At 42.5% G+C, this 21,432-nt stretch overlaps 1 protein-coding gene across 1 annotated transcript in view; it reads right to left on the bottom strand.

Annotated features, from left to right (window-relative positions):
• Positions 1-3,653: 3,653 nt before the first annotated feature.
• NUP98 (nucleoporin 98 and 96 precursor) overlaps positions 3,654-21,432 on the bottom strand; it is a 106,050-nt gene continuing 88,271 nt past the window's right edge. The window contains exons 24-33 of the mRNA XM_007527507.3: positions 20,599-20,828; positions 18,863-19,129; positions 16,917-17,074; positions 14,812-14,955; positions 12,168-12,310; positions 10,827-11,048; positions 8,992-9,233; positions 8,126-8,280; positions 5,025-5,136; positions 3,654-4,925 (exon numbers count right to left, since the gene is read on the bottom strand). Coding sequence (XP_007527569.2) covers positions 4,708-4,925; positions 5,025-5,136; positions 8,126-8,280; positions 8,992-9,233; positions 10,827-11,048; positions 12,168-12,310; positions 14,812-14,955; positions 16,917-17,074; positions 18,863-19,129; positions 20,599-20,828 — 1,891 coding nt within the window. The 3' untranslated portion in view covers positions 3,654-4,707. The remainder of the gene's footprint in view (positions 4,926-5,024; positions 5,137-8,125; positions 8,281-8,991; positions 9,234-10,826; positions 11,049-12,167; positions 12,311-14,811; positions 14,956-16,916; positions 17,075-18,862; positions 19,130-20,598; positions 20,829-21,432) is intronic.

Raw genomic sequence — 21,432 nt, forward strand, 5'->3', positions numbered from 1 at the left:
GGTCGATCCATACTCCCAGTTGTCTCTCTCTTTCCCTAGTAGGGTGGAGCTCTGGGGAGGTGGGGCTCCAGGACACATTGGTGAGGTCGTTCGCCCACAGGAGTCCGTTTGGCATCATGGCAGCACCTGATGGCTGAAGACCATTCTACTTTCTTAGTCAAAATAGCTTACATTAAGTACAGATTCTGCCCTTTAAAAAAAAACAAAACAGTAGTTTACATTCTAAATATCTTTTAAAAAAAATATTCCCTTTTGTTGCCCTTGTTTTACTGTTGTAGTTATTATTGTTGTTGTTGTTGGATAGAACAGAGAGAAGTGGAGAGAGGAGGGGAGACAGAGAGGGAGAAAGATAGACACCCGCAGACCTGCTTCATAGCCTGTGAAGTGACTCCCCTACAGGTGGGGAGCCGGGGGCTAGAACCCAGATCCTTGTGCTTTGCGCCAGGTGCGCTTAACCCGCTGTACTACCGCCCGACTCCCACAGATTCTGCCCTTCTGAAACAGGCTTACTGCACTAACACAATGTCCCAGAGGCTCTGGCATACTGCAGCAACTGTTGTGCCTGCTTAGATCTCCACATGATCCCATCCAGTGAATTTTTACTTTAGCTACTGTAGTTTTCTATTCCAGAATCTTTCACTTACTTATTGATTTGCCTCCAGGGTTATCGCTGGGGCTCGGTGCCTGCACTTCGAATCCATTGCTCCTGGCGGCCATCTTTTTCCTTTCATTTTTTAATTTTTAAGTACTTATTTCCTTTTTGTTGCCCTTGTTGTTGTTGGATAGGACAGAGAGAAATGGAGAGGGGAGGGGAAGACAGAGAGAGGAAGAGAAAGACAGACACCTGCTTCACTGCTTGTGAAGCAACCCCCCTGCAGGTGGGGAGCCGGGAGCTCAAACCCGGATTATTGTGCCGGTCTTTGCACTTTGCACCATGTGCGCTTAACCCGCTGCGCTAGCGACGGAACTCCCTTTTTCTTTATTGAATAGAATAGAGAAATTGAGAGGGAAGTGGGGGAGAGAGAGAGAGAGACAGACACTTGCAGACCTGCTTCATCACTTGTGAAGCAGCTCCCCTGCAGGTGGGGAGCCGGGGGCTCGAACCGGGATCTTTGTGCTTAATACTATGTGCATTTAACCAAGTGTTCCACCGTCTGGCCACCTGTTCCAGAATCTTGAGAAGGAAGTGGGAGACAGAGAGGGAGAAAAATCTACACCCCTATCGCACTGCTCATGAAGCTTCCTCCCTGTGAAGAGACAGGGCTTGAACCTAGGTCTGTGCGCATGGTGACATATGCATTCTACCAGGAGTGCCAGCACCTGGGCCCCCCTTTTAGGTTTCTTTATATCTCTTCATTGCTATTTCCATGCTGTTTATACATTTTCCCCTCTAGAGCAGAAAATCACATTTCCCCTGAGCTGGCTTTTTCATTCACTTAGACACCATAGCACCCTGGTGCCACGGTGACACTTTCAAAATATGGGAATATCATGAACAAATTTAAGGGTAAGATGTCTAAAAGCAGTTATTCTGCAGGCTTTGGCTCCACTAACCCAACATTCAGTCTCCAAGCCTCTGTTAAATTTGGCTTTTGGCATTACTTCAGCATTCTGCAGATGAAATACCCTTAATTGCTTTTATGCTTTTTACCAGAGCATTGTTCAGTTCTGGTTTATGGTGATGCAGGGGGACTGAACCTGGGGCCTTGGGGCCTCAGGCATGAGAGTGTCTTTTCATAACCATTATGCTATCTTGCCCAGCTGAAATACACTTAATTGTGGATTCCACACTTTCAGTGGATTTAGGGAGACATGAGTTTTTTTTTTCTTATATTTATTTTTTCCCTTTTGTTGCCCTTGTTGTTTTATTGTTGTAAGTTATTATTGTTGTTGTTGTTGGATAGGACAAAGAGAAATGGAGAGAGGGAGGGGAAGACAGAGAGGAGGAGAGAAAGATAGACACCTGCAGACCTGCTTCACCGCCTGTGAAGCGACTCCCCTGCAGGTGGGGAGCCGGGGTTCGAACCGGGATCCTTATGCCGGTCTTTGTGCTTTGCGCCACCTGCGCTAAGCCCGCTGCGCTACAGCCCGACTCCCGAGACATGAGTTTTTGTTTCTCGTATAGAAACTTTGAAATGTACAGGGAACTGTTCATCATCCTTATCACTTACTACGATGTGACTTAGAAGTCTATTTTCTTCCTCTTATTGGGGAGGTGGTTAATGAATTAAAGTAATTTGTCTACACATATGTATGGCTTCCCAGTTCTGCATAACAGAGAGATGTCTGCTAACTACTCTAGCTACCCAGTAAGGATTCCAAATTACCTCTCTTCCAAGCCCACTTATTCTATTCCCTCCCCAGAGTGCACTGATGAAAGTGTATTCTTTGTGCGATACAACAGAGCTGTTATGACACATATCTGAAGTGTGTGTACACACTTTTGTCCTAAGAGGAAGCAGAAATACTGTTCTGAAGATCGGTCATTTATATAACACACTGACTTTTCACAGTGCCCTTCTGGTAAGGAAGCCAGAACAGCAACTCTTTGGTGGAGAAAACATGACTGCTCTTCGCCAACCTCATGGGATCCTCTCAGAACAGCCCTGTGATGCCCCATGGGACCCTCTCAGAACAGTCCTGTGATGCCCCAGAAGGCGACACAGTGGCCAGAGCAAGAGGTCCTAGGTTCGAATTCTGGAACTGTATGTGCCAGAATGATGCTCTGATTTTTCCTCTTTTGTGTCAATCATTAAAACAAACCACAGCTCTGTGAAGCTGAAAAAGCAGGGGTCACTATCCACCCCCCCCCCCACACACACACAATAGAAACGAAGATTTAGAAAGCTCAAGTGTAGGATCAGGGAGATAGCAGGAGTTATACAAAAACACTTTCCTGTCTGAGGCCCCAAAGTCCCAGGTCCAATCCCTGGCAACACAAGCTAGAGATGAGCAGTGCTCTGGTGGAAGAAAGAAAGAAAGGAAGGAAGGAAAGGAAGGAAGGAAGGAAGAAAGAGAAAGAGAGGAAGAAAGAGGAAGGAAGGGAGGGAGGGAGGGAGGGAGGAAGGATAAGTCGCGTGTGAATGAAGACTTCAAAAACAAAGACTTCAGAGCAGACAGACAGGGAGGCTTTGAATAAGCACTATTTAACTGGACAGTGAGTCCCTTCCCATACTCTCAAGACTGAAAAAGTCAAATGCATAAAGATATGTATATTAGTCAGGATTAACCAACAATCAACTTTCACACACTAAACTGTCCTTAAAAATTTAGGCTGGGGGAGTCATGTGGTAGCGCAGTGGGTTAAGTGCAGGTGGCACAAAGCACAAGGACCGGCGTAAGGATCCTGGTTCGAGCCTCTGGCTTCCCACCTGCAGGGGAGTCGCTTTACAAGCAGTGAAGCAGGTCTGCAGGTATCTATCTTTCTCTCCCCTCTCTGTCTTCCCCTCCTCTCTCCATTTCTCTCTGTCCTATCCAACAACAACAACATCAATAACTACAACAAGGGCAACAAAAGGGAATAAATAAATATTAAAAAAAAAAAAATCTAGGCTGTTTCCCAGTTTAGCACCAAATTGTTACAGCAAAGCCACCTGACCTGTTCCCTGGATCAAGGAGGCTCAAAATCACAAAAGCAAAGTCAATACCACAAATGCTATAAACATTTCATTTTATTTTTTTTTTTATAAGAAAGTAGTTTCGGAAAAAGAAAATAATCTAGATCATTTATTTATATATATATACTTTTTTCTTTAATAAAAACCTTTACATAATCTTCATGCATAAAGACCCAGGGGTGACAAGATGTCTCTGTCAGCTGTCGCAGCCATTACCTGGGACTTCCCGCAGCTGGCAGAAGTGCAGGAAAGGCTCTCTGCCCGTTTGCTCCTACAATCCAGTTCCCCGTTTGCCTTACTGATGGTGTTAACTCTGGTACCGCAGATGGAGAGTGGGAAATGCTTTGGATTAGAACAACAGAGACATGCTTTATCCAAACTATAGGCAAATCCAGACAGAAGGCCTAGCAAGGTCTCTGAAAACCAGAGGTCATACTGAGTTTTGAGAGCTTTCCACAAACATGGGATCTGTGATGAAGGGCTCTTGCATGTAAGGGAGGTTTGGTGTCCATGGAACATTCAAGGCAGGAACAAATTCCTCCTTGGCAGGCACTCAACTACCCTTTGAGTCAAAAAGACCCTTCTGTGTTGTAAATCAGTCTAGCCCTCTTTTGACTCCACAAGTCATGTAAACTCATTAACCTATATAAAGGACAGTCTTCCTTCCTTCTCTCAAGAAGGAAGGTCCTAGGTCAGCACATGTGGTTTAATCACTAGTCCTTGTAAGATTTCTACTATAAAAAGGTTGGGGAAAACAGTAGGGTAGCAGGTTGGCATTGATGGTCACAAGATCCAGGATGGCTGGAGGTGGAAAAGGATTCCCTGGTTCTCCGGCAGGTAACCCGCCAAAGGTGTTTCACTGTCCAATTAAGGGGGAAAAAAAAGAGAGACGTGGCTTGTTTTTGGGTTCCAAACTCCTTATACTACGTTCAGTATCAAGTCCTGAACAACAGGACAATGCTGCTTGGGGAAGCAACAAGGCAGGTAGAGGAAAACCCAGATGACATCAACAGGGCCAATCAACTCAGTGTCGGGGGACCTGTGTGTGGTGAGTGTGAAAGTTGTGAGTGTGGCGGGAGGAGGTCTGGGCTCAGTGGGTCACAAAAGTAAGTTCTCGCAAGTAAGACTGTGTGAGGCTGCGCAGTTCCTCCAAGGCGTAGTCTTCAGGCATAGGGAGCCGGCCGATGTGGGGAGCTAAGAGGCGCAATGGGACTCTCTGAGGGTCTGGTGTGGACTCGGAGGCTGCATCAGGGGTGTGCTGAAGGCTCAGTACTACCCGAAGCAAATTGGCTACACGTTTGGCCATGTCTGCAAAGAAGAAATGGAGTAAACACCAAGGACGGAGTGCAAAGGCTCTCAGTCACAGAGATAAAGCAGGCAACACACTGAACGCTGCTAGAGGCTTACCTGACTGAGCCAGGCGGTCCTTGGCATTATAACACTGTATCTGCTCTATTCGGCTGCATAGTGAGATTACTTTGGTGTGTAACTGCTCCAGCTCATAACCAGAACAATCCACCTGCAAAGAAGCAGAAAAACCAATGAGGCCAAGAGATGCTCCCTCCACCTCTATCCAATGCACAAGCTATGAAAAACTCTGGAACAGAGACCATTCCAAAAGCTGAGGGTAGCGTCACATGGCCACCATCCAGCCTAGTCAGGAAGGATAGACACTAGCTCAGCAGTGAGATACTGGCAAGATAGTGCACAGAGGAGGCTTGGGGCTAGTGAAGTTTCACATCACCATCTCGGAACTTGTTAACTAGCTAGCTTTAACATGACAGAAAAAGGCTAACTAATCTGGGCTCAGAAAGGTGATATATACATAAATATACTATTTTTTGAGAGCTCTGAAAGATACCAGCACATCATTTTATCATTTTCTGCAACGCCTGAGACTGAACCAAATATCGTAGTCATGCAAGGGATGTACTCTACTGCAGAGTTAGCACCGTGGCATTTTACCTTAACTTTAAAAGCTGGTAAAAACACGAGATGAAGTCTTTGCTCTCGCAAAAATCTGGCTACGTCTTCATATTGGGAATAGGGAAAGGCTTTTGTTTTGTGAAGCAGGTCTTATCTGAGTAGAAACCTGAACAATAACAAAAATAGGTCAAGCTTTCCAGGCGAGGACATAGGTTTATGTGGTGACAAAGGGGATTAAGAGAATTCATAGAGGGGCAAAGCAGAACACAGTGACTAAGATCCTAGTGTGCATGAATTAAAGAGTAAAATAAGAAACGTTACAAATAATTTAGAGTAAGCAGAGCAAGCTTGGCAAGGCTGAAGTGTGGGATAATAGGAGAAGTTACAGCACAAATGAAAGAAGATCGTCCCTCACAGTACTTAAATCCTGCTCACAAATTTGGTCTCAGAGCTGTAAGCAATTTAAAAAATATTATTAAGTGGTTCTGGAGGTGGTGCAGTGGATGAAGCATTGGATTCTCAACCATGAGGTCCTGAGTTCGATCCCCAGCAGTACATGTGCCAGAGTGATGTCTGGTTCTTTCTGTCCTCCTATCTTCCGCATGAATAAATAAATACATTCAAAAAAATATCATCAACACGGATAGGGAGAAGGAACTACAACACCACTCATGTGAAACTATAGCACACACACGTGAAATCTCTTTTTTTTTTACACTTGTGTGTGTTTTAGCATTTATTTACTGGATAGAGACAGAGAGAAACAGATGGAAGGGTGAGACAGAGAGAGACACCTACAGCACTGCTTCATCACTAGTGAAGCTTCTTTGCTACAGGGACTTGAACCTGGGTCCATGCACATGTGCTTAACCAGGTGTGCCACCATCTGGCCCCAGGACTTCTTGTTTTTAAATCTAAAGCTTTCACTATTGCACCATTTCCCAAGGCCCACTGAATCAAGGTATTTTAAAGAAAAACAAAGACCAACAAAACCCCAAAACTGTAATACTTGCTATTTATATTTACAACATGCCAAATGATTAATGAAACAATTACCCTCGTCAAATCTGATGTTAGCTTTCTCATTTCTCACCCAAACTAGGACTACATAAGGGGAAGGAGAGTGACTATGCACAATCCTTAGAGATATCTACTATAAAGACTACTTGCTAATCAGTACCAGAGAGATGTGAAGTTTTGATACAGCTGTCAAAATGGCTATATCAAAACAGCCTCGTGAAAATGCTCCTCCTGCACTGACAGTGCTAGTTCTTTACAGTGAGTGTTGCAAGTGATTATTCAAGTCTTTTGAGGTGCAGGAAAAGGGAAGCTGGGTGGTGGTGCACCAGTTAAGTGCACACATTATCATGCATGAGGACCAGGGTTCCAGTCCACATTCTCTACCTGTAGGGCAGAAGCTTCACAAGTGGTGAAGTAGAGGTGCAGGGTGTCTGTCTCCCTATCTCCCCGCCCTCTACTTCTGTCCTATTAAAAAACCGAATAAACAAGTAAGTGGAAAGGGAAGGAGGTAAGGAAGAGAAAAAGTTAGGAGTGGTGGACTCACCAAGACCTACAGCTTAACTCCAGTGGCAGTTAAAAAAAAGAAAAAAAGGTCTGGGTGTCGGGCGGTAGCGCAGCAGGTAGCGGCATAAGGATCCCGGTTCGAGCCCCCGGCTCCCCACTTGCAGGGGAGTCGCTTCACAGGCGGTGAAGCAGGTCTGCAGGTGTCTATCTTTCTCTCCCCCTCTCTCTGTCTTCCCCTCCTCTCTCCATTTCTCTCTGTCCTATCTAACAACGACGACATCAATTAGAACTACAACAATAAAACAACAAGGACAGGAAAAGGGAATAAATATTTAAAAAAAAAAAAAGTAAGATACAGGAAAACAAAAACCAGTCATCGGGTCACTGGGGTTTAAAAGAACTTGGGGAGGCCTGGGGTCTGGGGCAGTGGATAAAGTGTTGTTAGACTCGAGGGTCGGGCGGTGGCGCAGTGGGTTAAGCGCACGTGGCACAAAGCGCAGGGACCGGCGTAAGGATCCCGGTTCGAGCCCCCAGCTCCCCACCTGCAGGGGAGTCGCTTCACAGGCGGTGAAGCGGGTCTGCAGGTGTCTATCTTTCTCTCCCCCTCTCTCTCTGTCCTATCCAACAACAAAGCAACGTAAACAATGGCAATAATAACCGCAATGAGGCTGCAACAACTAGGGCAACAAAAAGGGGGAAAAATGGCCTCCAGGAGCGGTGGATTCATGGTGCAGGCACCGAGCCCAGCAATAACCCTGGAGGGAAAAAAAAAAAAAAAAAGTGTTGTTAGACTCTCAAGCTTGCGGTCCTGAGTTCACTCCCTGGCATTAGATGTGCCAGAGTGATAAACTCTTATTTCTCTAGCCATACAGCCCGTTAATAAGTAAACGCAATTTTATTCAAGCCCCATATAGGACAAAAGCCTCTACTAAAGGGGTGATGCAATACTGTACGTATCTCTCCTTTTCTCCTATATCCTTCTTACCTCTCAATTTCTGTTTCTATCCTATATATGAGATTAAAAATTAATAATAAAAATAACAAAAGAATAGGAGTACCTGCTGTATGTGGTGCAGCATTTCAATCATCCGGATATAGTCCAGGTAAACAAGCCCAGAGGTTTCCCAGTCCTGGATTAAGCCACTGCGCTCCGGAGGTGCCAGATCTTCCAAAAAACCCTTCAGGTAGTCATAGTTCTCATTAATGATGGCATCTAAAGAAAGAAAATATGAACACTGTCTCCACACAACTATATGGTTCCCAAAAGTGCAAAGGACAGGGCAAAATTGAAAACAGAAAGGAAGGGGAAATGAAGTTGGGTCAGATTTGGTAACTGTTAAGATGCTTTGAAATTCTTTAAAGTATTTCTGGTGTCAGTTCCCCCAACAGATTGTTTTCAGTACTGTTGAATAAAATTCTCTCAATAAACAAACCATTTAATGTAATTAGTACATATCTAGGGTATCCCTAGTAGGTCCAGGAGATGAGATGACCCAGCAGGTAAAGTGCATGCTTTACCATGTGTAAGGCTCTGGGCTCAATCCACTGGCACCACATAGGAGAAAACTCCATGGATGTTAAAGTGTCGTGTGTGTGTGTGTGTGTGTGTGTGTGTGTGTGTGTGTGTGTGTGTGTGTGTGTGAAGGAAAAAAGCAGGGTAAAAAGTGGGTCAAAGGATGGCTCTGTGGTATCATATGTAAAAACTGCATAATTCCTGGCAAATGATAATATAGTAGTATTAATAACCCTGCCTTCCAGACCCTCACCCTAACTAGGCTCTTCTGCACTGTTTGATTTGATTCAACTCTGCCATTTCTTGCATTCAGTATTTTCTCTGGCAAAGGACATCATGGGGATTAGAGGCTGGAAATATTGGGGATGATTTGAGGAACTACATCTATAGGTCCTATCCTGAAGTACTCACCAGAAGCGAGGTGTCGGATAACAAGTTTGTGGCAGGGATTCCAGTGCCCAGCTTTAAATAAATAGAGGGCCTCCAAGTGCTTATCAGATTCCATATGTGCCCGTATTGCTTTGGCTTCATGAATCCACTCAGCAGGCACACAGAGTTTCTGGGTTAGAAAAGTCTCCTTAGCCCAAGATTCAGGGGTCTCCACTAGTTGGCAATGGCGAGTAAGTAGCTCTCGAACAGCTTTCTCACGCATACTAGGGGGAAAGAAAAAGGAAGGAAACTGGACTCAGTCACACTCACTGATGGAAAAGGCTGCCTTGGTCTTGAAACAGTCTGTTACGTCTTAAAACTTAAGAGAATCAAGACTTCTGACCAAGATATCAGCATACTAAGTCTGTTTGCTCATGCTACCACTAACACAATAACTAAAACATGAAAAAACCATCATAGAAACAGACTTGAAACTCAGATGAACAAGCAACAGAAGGAAAAGCCCCGAATTCACACAGGGAGGAATCAGGAACCCACAAGGCAGACTTTGAATACTACTGTGGCATCTGTACTATTTCGTTGATAGCCACTGTAGGGGAAGGTAACAAGAAAGAGAGTGACATCTCCAGCACTGCTTTACAGCCTGTGAGGCCCAACCCAGGTCTGGGAAACATCTGAACTTGTTCATCTGGACTACATCTGGATGACTGAAATGCCGCACCACATACAACAGGTACTTCAATTCTCTATTACTTTTATTATTGATTTTTAATGTTATATATAGGATAGCATCTACAGGACTGAGGGCTTTGTGAATGGAAACGTGTTCTGCCAGGTGCATCACCATCTGTCCTTCCATCTCAACTGAACTGTTTTTGTTTTTTTTTCTCCTCCAGGGTTATTGCTGGGCTCGGTGCCTGCACCATGAATCCACCGCTCCTGGAGGCCATTTTTCCCCCTTTTTGTTGCCCTAGTTGTTGCAGCCTCGTTGCGGTTATTATTGCCATTGTTTACGTTGCTTTGTTGTTGGATAGGACAGAGAGAAATGGGAGAGAGGAGGGGAAGACAGAGAGAGAGGACAGAGAAAGATAGACACCTGCAGACTCGCTTCACCGCCTGTGACTCCCCTGCAGGTGGGGAGCCGGGGGCTCGAACCGGGATCCTTACGCCGGTCCCTGCGCTTTGTGCCACGTGCGCTTAACCCACTACGCCACCGCCCGACCCCCCTGAACTGTCTTTTAAGATTTGTAAAAAGAATCGATTCAAACTTTATATATATTTTTAAAGATTTTACCTATGTGACAACCATCTTGTAAATTATTATTTCCCTAATAAAATGTGGGAAAAAAAATACTTTCCATGTTTCATGTAAGAGAATGAGAGAGCATGGAAATAGCATAATGGTTATGGCAAAGAGTCTCTCAAGCTTGAGCCTCTGAAGTCCCAGGTTCAATCCCCTGTACTACAATGAGTCAGAGCTGAACAGTGCTCTGGCTAAAGAGAGAAAGATAGACACACACAGAGAGAGAATATGAGAGAACCAGAACACCACTCTGGCATATGCAATGCTAAGGATCAAACATGGGATTTCATGCTTCCAAGTCCAAAATTCTACCACTGTGCCACATTCCAGATTGCTACCCAAAACAGAGAACTAGAGCTGAGTCTGGCATATGCAGTGCTGAGGACTGAACGGTGGTTCCAATACATGAAAGTCTCCACATCTACCAGTGACCCAGCCTCCCATGTCACTCAAAATACATTTTGAACATTTCCTTGGTAAACAGAACCCTAACAGACTGATTCTTTTGCCATTACAGTGCTAGACACAACCAGTAGCTTCAAGGGTTTCTCACCTTGAGTTTTCAATGTGCAGGAGGACAAAGATGGCCCATTCCCAGAGGCCCTCACTTTCCAGTTGGCCAGCGTAACTGGTTTGCAGCATACCCTCACACTGCTCTGAGAGATGAGTATAGTTAAGAGCACGGAGCACTTCCCACAAATGCCAGCTTAGGCGGTAATCCAAAGGATCTGAGGTTATGCTTTGAGGCTCCAATAGTTGGTTGAGATCATAATGTCTGCAATGGAAAATGTACTGAAAGTTACCATCAATGAATTCCACCTGCAATGAGTAAGTCAACAATGCTGACTGGCTAAGAAGGACAACAGAGCCAGGCATCTGAGAGCATTAAGTATTACAGATCTCACAGTATCCCTCTGAGACTATGTTGAATTTCTACATCTGGGTTAAGCCAGACTCTAGATCAAACAGAGGTAACAAAAACCAAGCAAGACATATGTCCTTCTGTACATATCTGATATGCCAGGTTTGCTAGTAGGTCTTAATACCCATGAGTCTTCACAACTCTCACCCTCCCATTGGCTGGTTGATTGATTGATTTTGTGTTGTGTGACTGAGGTTTCAGTCATGCCTGATTGCACCGCTCCTGGTAGCCTCTCTTCCCCACCCCCTTTATTTTCACAGAGAGAGACAGGGAGAGAGGAGACACCCACAGGGCTGGCAAAAGAGCTCACCTACAGTGTGCTGCTTTGTCATATGCATGACCCATGGGACTGAAGGAAGTTTGGCACTTTCGTCTCTTTCTTTCTCTTGAAGTTAATTAATTAAATGAAAAGGAGGAGGAGAACATGAGATAACACAGCACTGCCTGGCTGCTTGTGCATGGTGTTCCCATGTGGTTCTAGGGGTCAAACCTGGGTTCCCAAAGGTAGTAAAGTGTGCATTCTAACAGGTGTTTTATTTCTGCACATGCCACTATAAACAAACCTAAAACCAAAAAACCTGTAAAAACCAGATGCCACACCTGTAAGTTTTAAAGATATGAGTTTCCTTTTACTTTTAGGGACTTTAATCCCAGGAAACATATAATTTCCTGACACTTCTCTGAATAATGGGGTTTTTCTTGCTTAGAGCCATAAAATTAAACTTCCTATAATGATGGAAAAGATAAAACTTACAAACTACACACTTATTACATGTAAGCTGCTATTTCACTCAAGTTGATTACAATAATTTTTAGAATCCAAACTATCTCCAATGCTCTTTGTGTTCTGTTCTACTTTGCTAAATTCACAATCATGGTAATTTCGGAGTACATATAAGGAAAAAAGGAGCCCGTAAGACACACTCAAGCTGTGCACTGGTGGTCAGGTATGGCCTTATCTGTCACTGTTACCTGTCACTGTAGAGCTTTAGAAGATGAAAACACACATCTTGAAGTGGTCTCTCTGATTCTTGTTCTTCTTCTAGCACATAGCCCGAGCCCTCCAGGTATGAAGGAAGTGGGGAGCAAGCATATCTGTTGCCCTCAGAGGTATTCTGGCAGAAGGAATGTGATAAAAACAGTGCGTGAGCTGCTGGTATGTTTTACCAGATATTACCATGTCTCAATCACTAAGACATATATGTTATATAGCATGGAAGATTCCTTTGGTGCTGTGTTATCTGTCTGAATGAAAATGTAGCCTGATCAGTAAAATCACACGTGCAAAATAAAATGATAGGAAGCAGGAAGGTGGCTTAATGGTTATTTGCATGCATGAGAACCTTGGATGAATCTACTGCACTTTAGTATTGAAAAATTTGTTTTATGCTGTATTACTTAGCCTAAAGGTGAGGGGGGTGTCCTTTCTCTGTCAAAGGTCATTTGGATATCTATGATATCATTCAAAGATCATACAAAATTATCAATTAGAAAATTAGCAATCACTGTTGCTATGAACAAAAGGCTACTAAAAAAAATAATTTTTTAAAATTTTTACCAGAGCACTGATCAGCTCTGGTTTACAGTGGTACAGGGGATTGAATCTGGGACTTCAAAGTCTCAGGGATGACAGTCTGTTTGCATAACTATTATGCAATCTACCCCTGCCCAATATTGATTTTGAGTCTTGTCTGTAGGGGGGAAGAGGGAGAAAAGGGGGGAAAGGGGGGAAATCAAATGATTTCACAGCGGAAAATGGTCCTTGAGTTGGGATAATCCCCACCCCTACTCTAAAAAAAATGTATCAAAGATTTTATTTTCCCTTTGTTGCCCTTGTTTTATTGTTGTAGTTATTATTGCTGTTGTTACTGATGTTGTTGTTGTTGGACAGGACAGAGAAGTGGAGAGAGGAGGGGAAGACAGAGAGAGGGAGAGAAAGACAGATACCTGTAGACCTGCTTCACCACCTGTGAAGCGACCCCCCTGCAGGTGGGGAGCCGGGGCTCGAACCGGGATCCTAAAGCCAGTTCTGAGCTTCATGCCATGTGCGCTTAACTCACCGCGCTACTGCCTGACTCCCCTGTATCAAATATTTTAAACATAATTTGATCAATGATATATTCTAACTGTTTTCAATGAACTGGGAAAGAGGTAAGTTAGCTCTCACTAATCCTCCATAACTTTATTTACTTAGTATGGGGCTTGGAGGTGGCACAGTGGTTTAAGTACTGACTTTCAAACATGAGGCTATGCATTCCACTCCTACTATCCACGTGCTAGAGTGAAGCTACAGTTCTCTTCTTCCCTCCTCTCTTTCTCAAAAAATAAACTAATAAATCTTTAAAAAATGGGTTCCCCTCCTGGGGATATATCCTAAGGAACCCAACACAACTATCCAAAAAGATCTGTGTACACATATGTTCTTAGCAGCACAATTTGTAATAGCCAAAACCTGGAAGCAACCCAGGTGTCCAACAACAGACTAGTGGCTGAGAAAGTTGTGGTCTATACACAAAATGGAATACTACTCAGCTATTAAAAATGGTGACTTCACTGCTTTCAGCCGATCTTGGATGGACCTTGAAAAATTCATGTTAAGTGAAATAAGTCAGAAACAGGAGGATAAATATGGGATGACCTCAACTCTCAGGCAGATGTTGAAAAACAAGATCAGAAGAGAAAACACAAGTAGAACCTGAACTGGAATTGGCATATTGCACCGAAGTAAAAGACTCTGAGGTGTGAGGGAGTTGGGGGAGAGTACAGGTCCAAGAAGGATGTCAGAGGACCTAGTGGGGGTTGTATTGTTATATGGAAAACTGAGAAATGTTATGCATGTACAAACTATTGTATTTACTGTCAAATGTAAAACATTAATTCCCCAATAAAGAAATTTAAAAAAAAAAGGCAAGAAGGGGTAGATAACATAATGGTTATGCAAAGAGACACTCATCCCTGAGACTCCAAAGTCCCAGGTTCAGTCCCTTACACCACCATAAGCCAGAGCTGAACAGTGCTTTGGTTAATTAAAAAAAATTTTTTAAATGGGCTGGGAAGATATCTTAATAGTTTTATACAAGACTTTCATATCTGAGGCTCCAAGGTCAATTCCTAGCAGCAGCTTAAGCCAGAGTTCAGCAGTGCTCTGTTCCTTCTTTTTATGTCCCTCTCTCATTAAAATAAATATTAAATCTTGAAAATAAGAAACTGGACAATAAGAACTGGGGGAAAGATATCTGTAAAGTTAAAAAAAAAAGGAATCAAGGGTAAGGGACATACCATAATGATTATGTATACACTCATATGCCTGACCTGAGTTTCCGAAGCCCCAGGATTAATTCCCACCACAACAATATAAACCACAGCTGAGCAGTGCTCCCGAACGAGGGGAAAAAAAAAAAGGAAACAAAAGCAGTGATAAGAGGATGGGAGGTAGCACAGTGAGCATTGAACTTGTAAGTACAAGATTACAAGTTTGAGCCCCGCTACTATATATGCCATAGTAATATTCCTATTCTCTGTCTCAAACCAACATTAAAAAAAAATTCAGTACTGACAGAAATATAAAATATAGAAGCCCTCAATCAGGACTTGCATGGGTCTACTGGACACATACCTGAAATGCTTCTTCATACATGCTGAGTGCCTGGGAAATGGAAGCTGTTGGTGGGAGCAAATACCAAAGATGGACAGCCAGGGAGCGCTTCCAATCCAACTGAGAGCACACATTGATTTGCTTCTGCTCTGAGAGCTGCCACACCTGCCAGGGAAAAAAAAAAAAAGCATCATCATATCTATACATTGCTCATGATCTTATTATTGCCCAGGCCGGCAAATTAGTCATTCCTAAAAGTAGTCTGTTAGGGGGCCAGGCATAAGCATAGCAAGTTAAGTGCACATGGCGCGAAGCACAAGGGTTGGTGTAAGGATCCCGGTTCCAGCCCCCGGCTCCCCACCTGCAGGGGGGTCATTTCACAGGTGGTGAAGCAGGTCTGCAGGTGTCTCTCTTGCTCTCCCCCTCTCTGTCTTCCCCTCTTCTCTTCATTTCTCTCTATCCTATCCAATGACAATGACAGCAATAACAATAACAACAACAATGATAAACAAACAAGGGCATCAAAAGGGAAAAAGCTAGCCTCCAGGAGCAGTGGATTCATAGTGCAGGCACCAAGCCCGAGCAATAACCCCGGAGGCAAAAAAAAAAAAAAAAGTAGTATGTTAGCTGGTCTAGATAGTAACAATACAGATGAAAATATATAGTCTCTTGGTGCCAAGTGAGAGTGAGTAACTATGTTTTAATTTGAAAGCTGCCACATATTACAGTGCACAAGGACCCAGGTTCCAGCCCCTGGTCCCCACCTACAGAGGGAAAGCTTCATGAGTGGTGGAAAAGGCCTGTAGGTGTCTCTCTCCCTCTCCTCACAATTTCTGGCTGTCTCTATCCAATAAAAATAAAGACAATTAAAATAAATAAATAAAATGAACGCCACAAAGTAAAGATGATCTAACTGCTTACAGTGGTTAACTTACAAAATTTAAGGTGTGAAAAAATCATAACCAGTAATTTCATTTTAAAGCTCAATTTAAAATGGCAGCCAAGTGGGAATCAAAAAAGAATCTACTTAATAATTATAGGAATATAAAGTGGAAGAGAAGTGAGCATTAGAAGCAGCATGTGTAGTCCAGGAGGTGGCACAGTGAATAAAGCACCGGACTCTCAAGCACGAGATCCTGGGTTTCATCCGCAGCAGCAATATCTCAAGAGTGGTACTCTGATTCTTCTAACTCTCTCATTATAAATAATCTAAAAAAAAAAAAAACCACCAAACAACTTAGCCAAGGGATGTATAGCTCAGTGGCAGAAAATGTGCCCTGATTTGAAACCACAATTTGATTCTTGATACCAAAACCAAATAAATACAGTGATGGCATGGGGGAAAAGTTCTTCTACAGAAAGCTTGAAAAAGAAAAAAAGAAAAGGTATAGAACAGCCACATATATTTTACTTGGACACATATATTTTGATATAACATAAAGTATATCTACAAAGACAATTATTTGTTTTTACACTAATACACACACACACACACACACACACACACACACACACACACACATTTTTTTTTTGCCTCAGGGTTAATGCTGGGGCTCGGTACCTGCACTACGAATCCACTGCTCCTGGTGGCCACTTTTTGCGCCATGTGCACTTAACCCAATGTGTCATTGCCAGCACCCCTCTTTTTTTATTATCTTTATTCATTTATTGGATAGAGACAGGCAGAAATCGAGAGGGAGGGGGGTAACAGGGATAAAGACAGAGAGACCCCTGCAGTCCTGCTTCACTACTTGTAAAGCTTTCCCCATGCAGGTGGGGATAAGGGGATCCAACCCAAGTCTTTGCACATTGTAACATGTGTGCTCAACCAGGTGCACCACCATCCGGCTCCTACATTTTATACAAGATACTACAGCTTTGAAAATATTTTCATTAGAGCTAGGGAGACAGCATAATGGCTCTGCAAAACATCTTTCATGCCTGAGGTTCTGAGATCCTAGGATCAAACCCTAGCACAACCATAAGCTAGAGCTGATCCATGCTCTGGTTTAAAAAAAAAAAAAATCAATAATAATTTCCATTGAAATCAATTGTATGTTTGTCTTAGCTATAATTTTGAATTTATAAGAATATTTATGTGAGCTTATAAGAAAAGAGGCAAATACCGGCTTTCCAGCTAACAGGGCATAGATTCGTAGTCTCTCATCCTGGATGAAGCAGTCAGCCTGGAGCTGATGCCAGTCTATCAGCTGCAGTGTAAGTAGCTCCCGGACTGACTGACTCCCCACCAACTGGGATAAAAGAAGGGCAAGACGATGATCACCTACAAGAGAAACGGAGTTCTTTGGTGATTACTGACGGTGCAGAACTTGCAGAAACACATGGGAATACTGTGTTATTCTGTCAATCTTCAAGAGGAAGATATGTAACACTGATTTTTTTCGACATTAATGCTAAGATACTGATCCAAGAACTTACCATGTTCTGACTGGGTAGACAATTTTCATTGTTTAATCTAGTTAATTCTGCAGCCTGGCAAGGCACAATATCAAGAGTGGTGAAAGCAGTGCTGCAGAAATCTTCCTCTCTCGCTCGTTATCTCCCCTTCCCCTTTCTTCGCACTGTCTCTAACCAATAAATCAATCAATAAAGTATTTAAAAAGCAAAATTCCTAAAGACAAAGAGATAAAAACAGATTTATCTTAAGGAAACAAAAATTCAAAGAAATCTATGAACTCCTATGTTCATAGCAGAACGATTTGTAACGGCCAAAACCTGGAAGCAACCCAATGTCCAATGATAGATGAGTGGTTACGAAAGCTGAGGTGTAGCTGAACAGTGGAATACTACTACGCAGTTATTAAAAATGATAAAATCACCTCTGCTTTATCTTGGATGGAACTTAAAGTCATTATGCCACAAAGAGGACAAATACTACGTGGAATTTAAGGAATTTATAGGTGGAATTTAAGAAAAAGGACAGGAGAACACAAAGCTTAACTTGGACTGAGTGGGGTGTATTACACGAAAGCAAAAGATTCTGAGGAAAGAAGGGAAGGGATGAAGTTTCCAGTATATAAATCTTAGCATTATTATTATTTATATTTAAGTTGTTTTTTAAAATGTTATTGCAAATGCAATTTTAATGCTTTCATTTTTAGACTGTTACTAATACATAGAAATATAATTTAATTTTGTAAGCTGGTTATAAGTCACAAGATGTTCCTTAACACTACAACAATAAAATCAACAAGGGCAAAAAAAGGTAATGAATAAATTAAAAATAAAAAAAAGATGTCCCTTAACTACTTTCTAACAGGGCTTGACTCATAGATTAAATCAAACTATGGCATCCTTTATTTTTATCAAGACTTCTAAGTAGTTATTAAGTACTTGCTGAATGGTCCTCAATAAATGAAAGAGAACTAAAAAGGAACATACATTGGGAGCATCTTAGGAGGTAGCAAGAAGGCATGAGTTCACTTTCCGGTAGCACATATGCCAGAGTGATGGTCTGGTTTTCACCTCTCTTAAATAAATAAATCTTAAAATGAAAATACACAGGGCTGGTGAGACAGCATCATGACTACGCAAATATACTTTCATGCCTGAGGCATCAAAGGTCTGAGGTTCAAGCCCTAGTACTACCAGAAACCAGAGCGGAGCAATACTCTGGTAATAAAAAAGAAAGAAAAGGGAAGAGGAGAGGAGGGGAGGGAAACACATGGGAAGTTTTTAAAGAGAAAAAAGTTGAGAAATCTCAACTCAGAAATTAAAGTATTAGGGTATCAGCTTTAAACATTTTAAATAAATATTTACTCTGAATACATACCTTTACACAGACTCTAGATACTACAAGTAAACAGCACTATTTGCACACTGAAATGTTTACAGTGAATGGCAGCAAAAAATTAAAGGTATTTTTGGGTGATTGCTTTTCAATTTCCTAGTTTTATTTCAAATGCAAATATAGCAAATACAATTACTTTAAAAGGTGACTTAGTGTGCCAGATTCTAAAGAGAAAATCAGAAGACAAATGCAAATCCATAATGAATAGATAGGAAAAGTAAAAAGGTAGGCAGGAAGGAAGAGAAGGCTCATATAACCTACCTGACTGCTGGGCCAGAGAGCAGGCCTCACTGATCCTCTTGCCCGTGAGATAGCTGAAGACAGCTTCCACCGGACTGTCTTTCCGGGTTAAGGAGACTTCCTCCTCAATTTGAGGTGCAGCAGTATGGGATAACCATCGAGAAAAAGCTCTTCTTCGCTCTAAAATCTGCATGTATTCACTGGGTTCTTCCTGCTGGCCATCAAGCTCCTTCAGATGACCCCAGAGAGCTTCACACAAGGTCCATGTTAGGCTCCAGTGTTTCACAACTATGGAAGAAGAAAAACATTAACAAAATCATGACACATTTAAAAAAGAATTCTACCAGGGATACTGCTGGGGCTTGGAGCTGGCACTACAAATCCATGACTCCTAGATATTTTTTTTTTAAACAAGTAATTACAACTTTCTAAATTTTTCTATTTCATTTGACACCAGTGAAGCATCACGCATGTAGACAGGGAGCGCGGGCTCAAACCCGGTTATTCCTCCAGTAGCAATGTGCTCTCAACTGGGCGTGCCAATACCTGGCTCCCGGTGACATAGACTGTTATATAATCCCAGAGAGGAGGCCATTATAATTTTGACGTAAGAATACATAAATTAATAAGCTCAAGTGGGTTTCCCTTGCCCTGTATCCACCTGACTCAGCTATTTTTTTATTTATTCTCTTTTTGTTGTCCATTTTTTATTGTTGTAGTTATTATTTTTTTAATATTTATTTCCTTTTGTTGCCTTTGTTGTTTTACTGTTGTAGTTGTTATTGATGTTGTCGTCATTGGATAGGAGAGAGAAATGGAGAGAGGAAGGGAAGACAGAGAGAGGGACAGAGAGAGAGAGAGGGAGAGAGAGAAAGACTCCTGCAGACATGCTTCACCACCTGTGAAGGACTCCCCTGCAGGTGGGAAGTTGGGGGCTTTGTGCCACCTGCGCTTAACCCGCTGCGCTACAGCCCGACTGACTCCCTGTTGTAGTATTATTGTTATTGATGTAGTTGTTGTATAGGACAGAGAGAAATGGAGAGATGGGGAAGAGAGGGGGAGAGCAAGATAGACACCTGTAGACCCCATGCAGGTGGGGAGCCGGGGGCTCAAACCAGGATCCTTATGCCAGTCCTTGCTCTTTGCACCACGTACTCTTAGCCTGCTGCGCTACTGCCCGACTCCCGGTTCAGCTATTTCTTACAAGCTCCAATGGCATGTGATATACCTGCTTATTTCATGTTTGTGTGAAATATTATTCTATGCTTAATCAAATAGGATTCTTTAACTGAGAACAGTGATCTGCTCAAACCCATAAGCAATATGAAACAGAGTCAAAAGATTTAAATCAAAGTAGTTTGAATCCAACTCTATATCCTCAACCACTATGGATAAAGGCCCTTAAGAAGGAAAACAAAGGTTTAGAATTTTACATCAGTTTTTTAACCCATTCCCTTTGAGGAAAAAAAAAAAAGTGCAGTTTTGTCAGTGATCATTTAATTCTACACAAACTTGCTGAGACTGAAGCAAATCTGGAGTTCTTTCTTTCTTTCTTTCTTTCTTTCTTTCTTTCTTTCTTTCTTTCTTTCTTTCTTTCTTTCTTTCTTTCTTTCTTTCTTTCTTTCTAACAGACAAGCTGCAGTCCAAGCTCAGGCATCCGCCTGGTATACTGACACAAAGAAATGTGTCCTCCTACGAACATGTGCGTAATCTGTTCCTGGGACATCCAGCGATGACTAGCAACAGCGCGTACTCACTTTGTACTTCCTGTAAATCTTGTGAGGCTTCTTTAACCCAATCCGCATAATCATGAATGACAGCAACTCCTGGGTTTGGGACAATGAGAGGACACAGCTCATCCACATGGACAGTGCTATGCTTTAATTTAAGCTCCAGAGGTATTTGGTATAGTTGCAGGTCTTCATCCAGTTTCTTCTGTCTCAAACTGAGTTTCTCCAAGTGAACTTTGAATGGGGACTCAGTTAAACTACAATGGCAAGTGAAGACAGAAAATGAAGATAAGATAGATGCTATCAGGTCCCTATAGCAAACTTGTAATTTTAACTGTTTTTTTATATTTATTTATTCATTTTCCCTTTGTTTTTGCCCTTGTTGTTTTATTGTTGTAGTTATTATTGTTGTTGTTATTGATGTCTTCATTGTAGGATAGGACAGAGAGAAATGGAGAGAGGAGGGGGAGATAGAGAGGGAAGAGAAAGACAGACACCTGCAGACCTGCTTCACTGCTTGTGAAACGACTCCCCTGCAGGTGGGGAGCCGGGGGCTTGAACCGGGATCCTCTCGCTGGTCATTGTGCTTTGCGCCACCTGCGCTTAACCACTGTGCTACCACCCGACTCCCCTATAGCAAACTTCTGTCTCATGTTATGACCAGCAGAATACAAAACATTTTGTTGGGATTTTTAAGACACTACGATTCCCACAGTCAAACTTTAAGAGCCTACTCTCTACATATACTGAGTAAACATAATTTGATCTATGCATACAGAAACTCAAGGGCAAAAATGCACAGGAATCAGTACCATTCATTAGACATGGAACTAACTTCAGTGTATGTAGATATTATGAAAC

This window comes from Erinaceus europaeus, chromosome 17 (genome assembly GCF_950295315.1).
Source record: "Erinaceus europaeus chromosome 17, mEriEur2.1, whole genome shotgun sequence".
NCBI lineage: Eukaryota > Metazoa > Chordata > Mammalia > Eulipotyphla > Erinaceidae > Erinaceus > Erinaceus europaeus.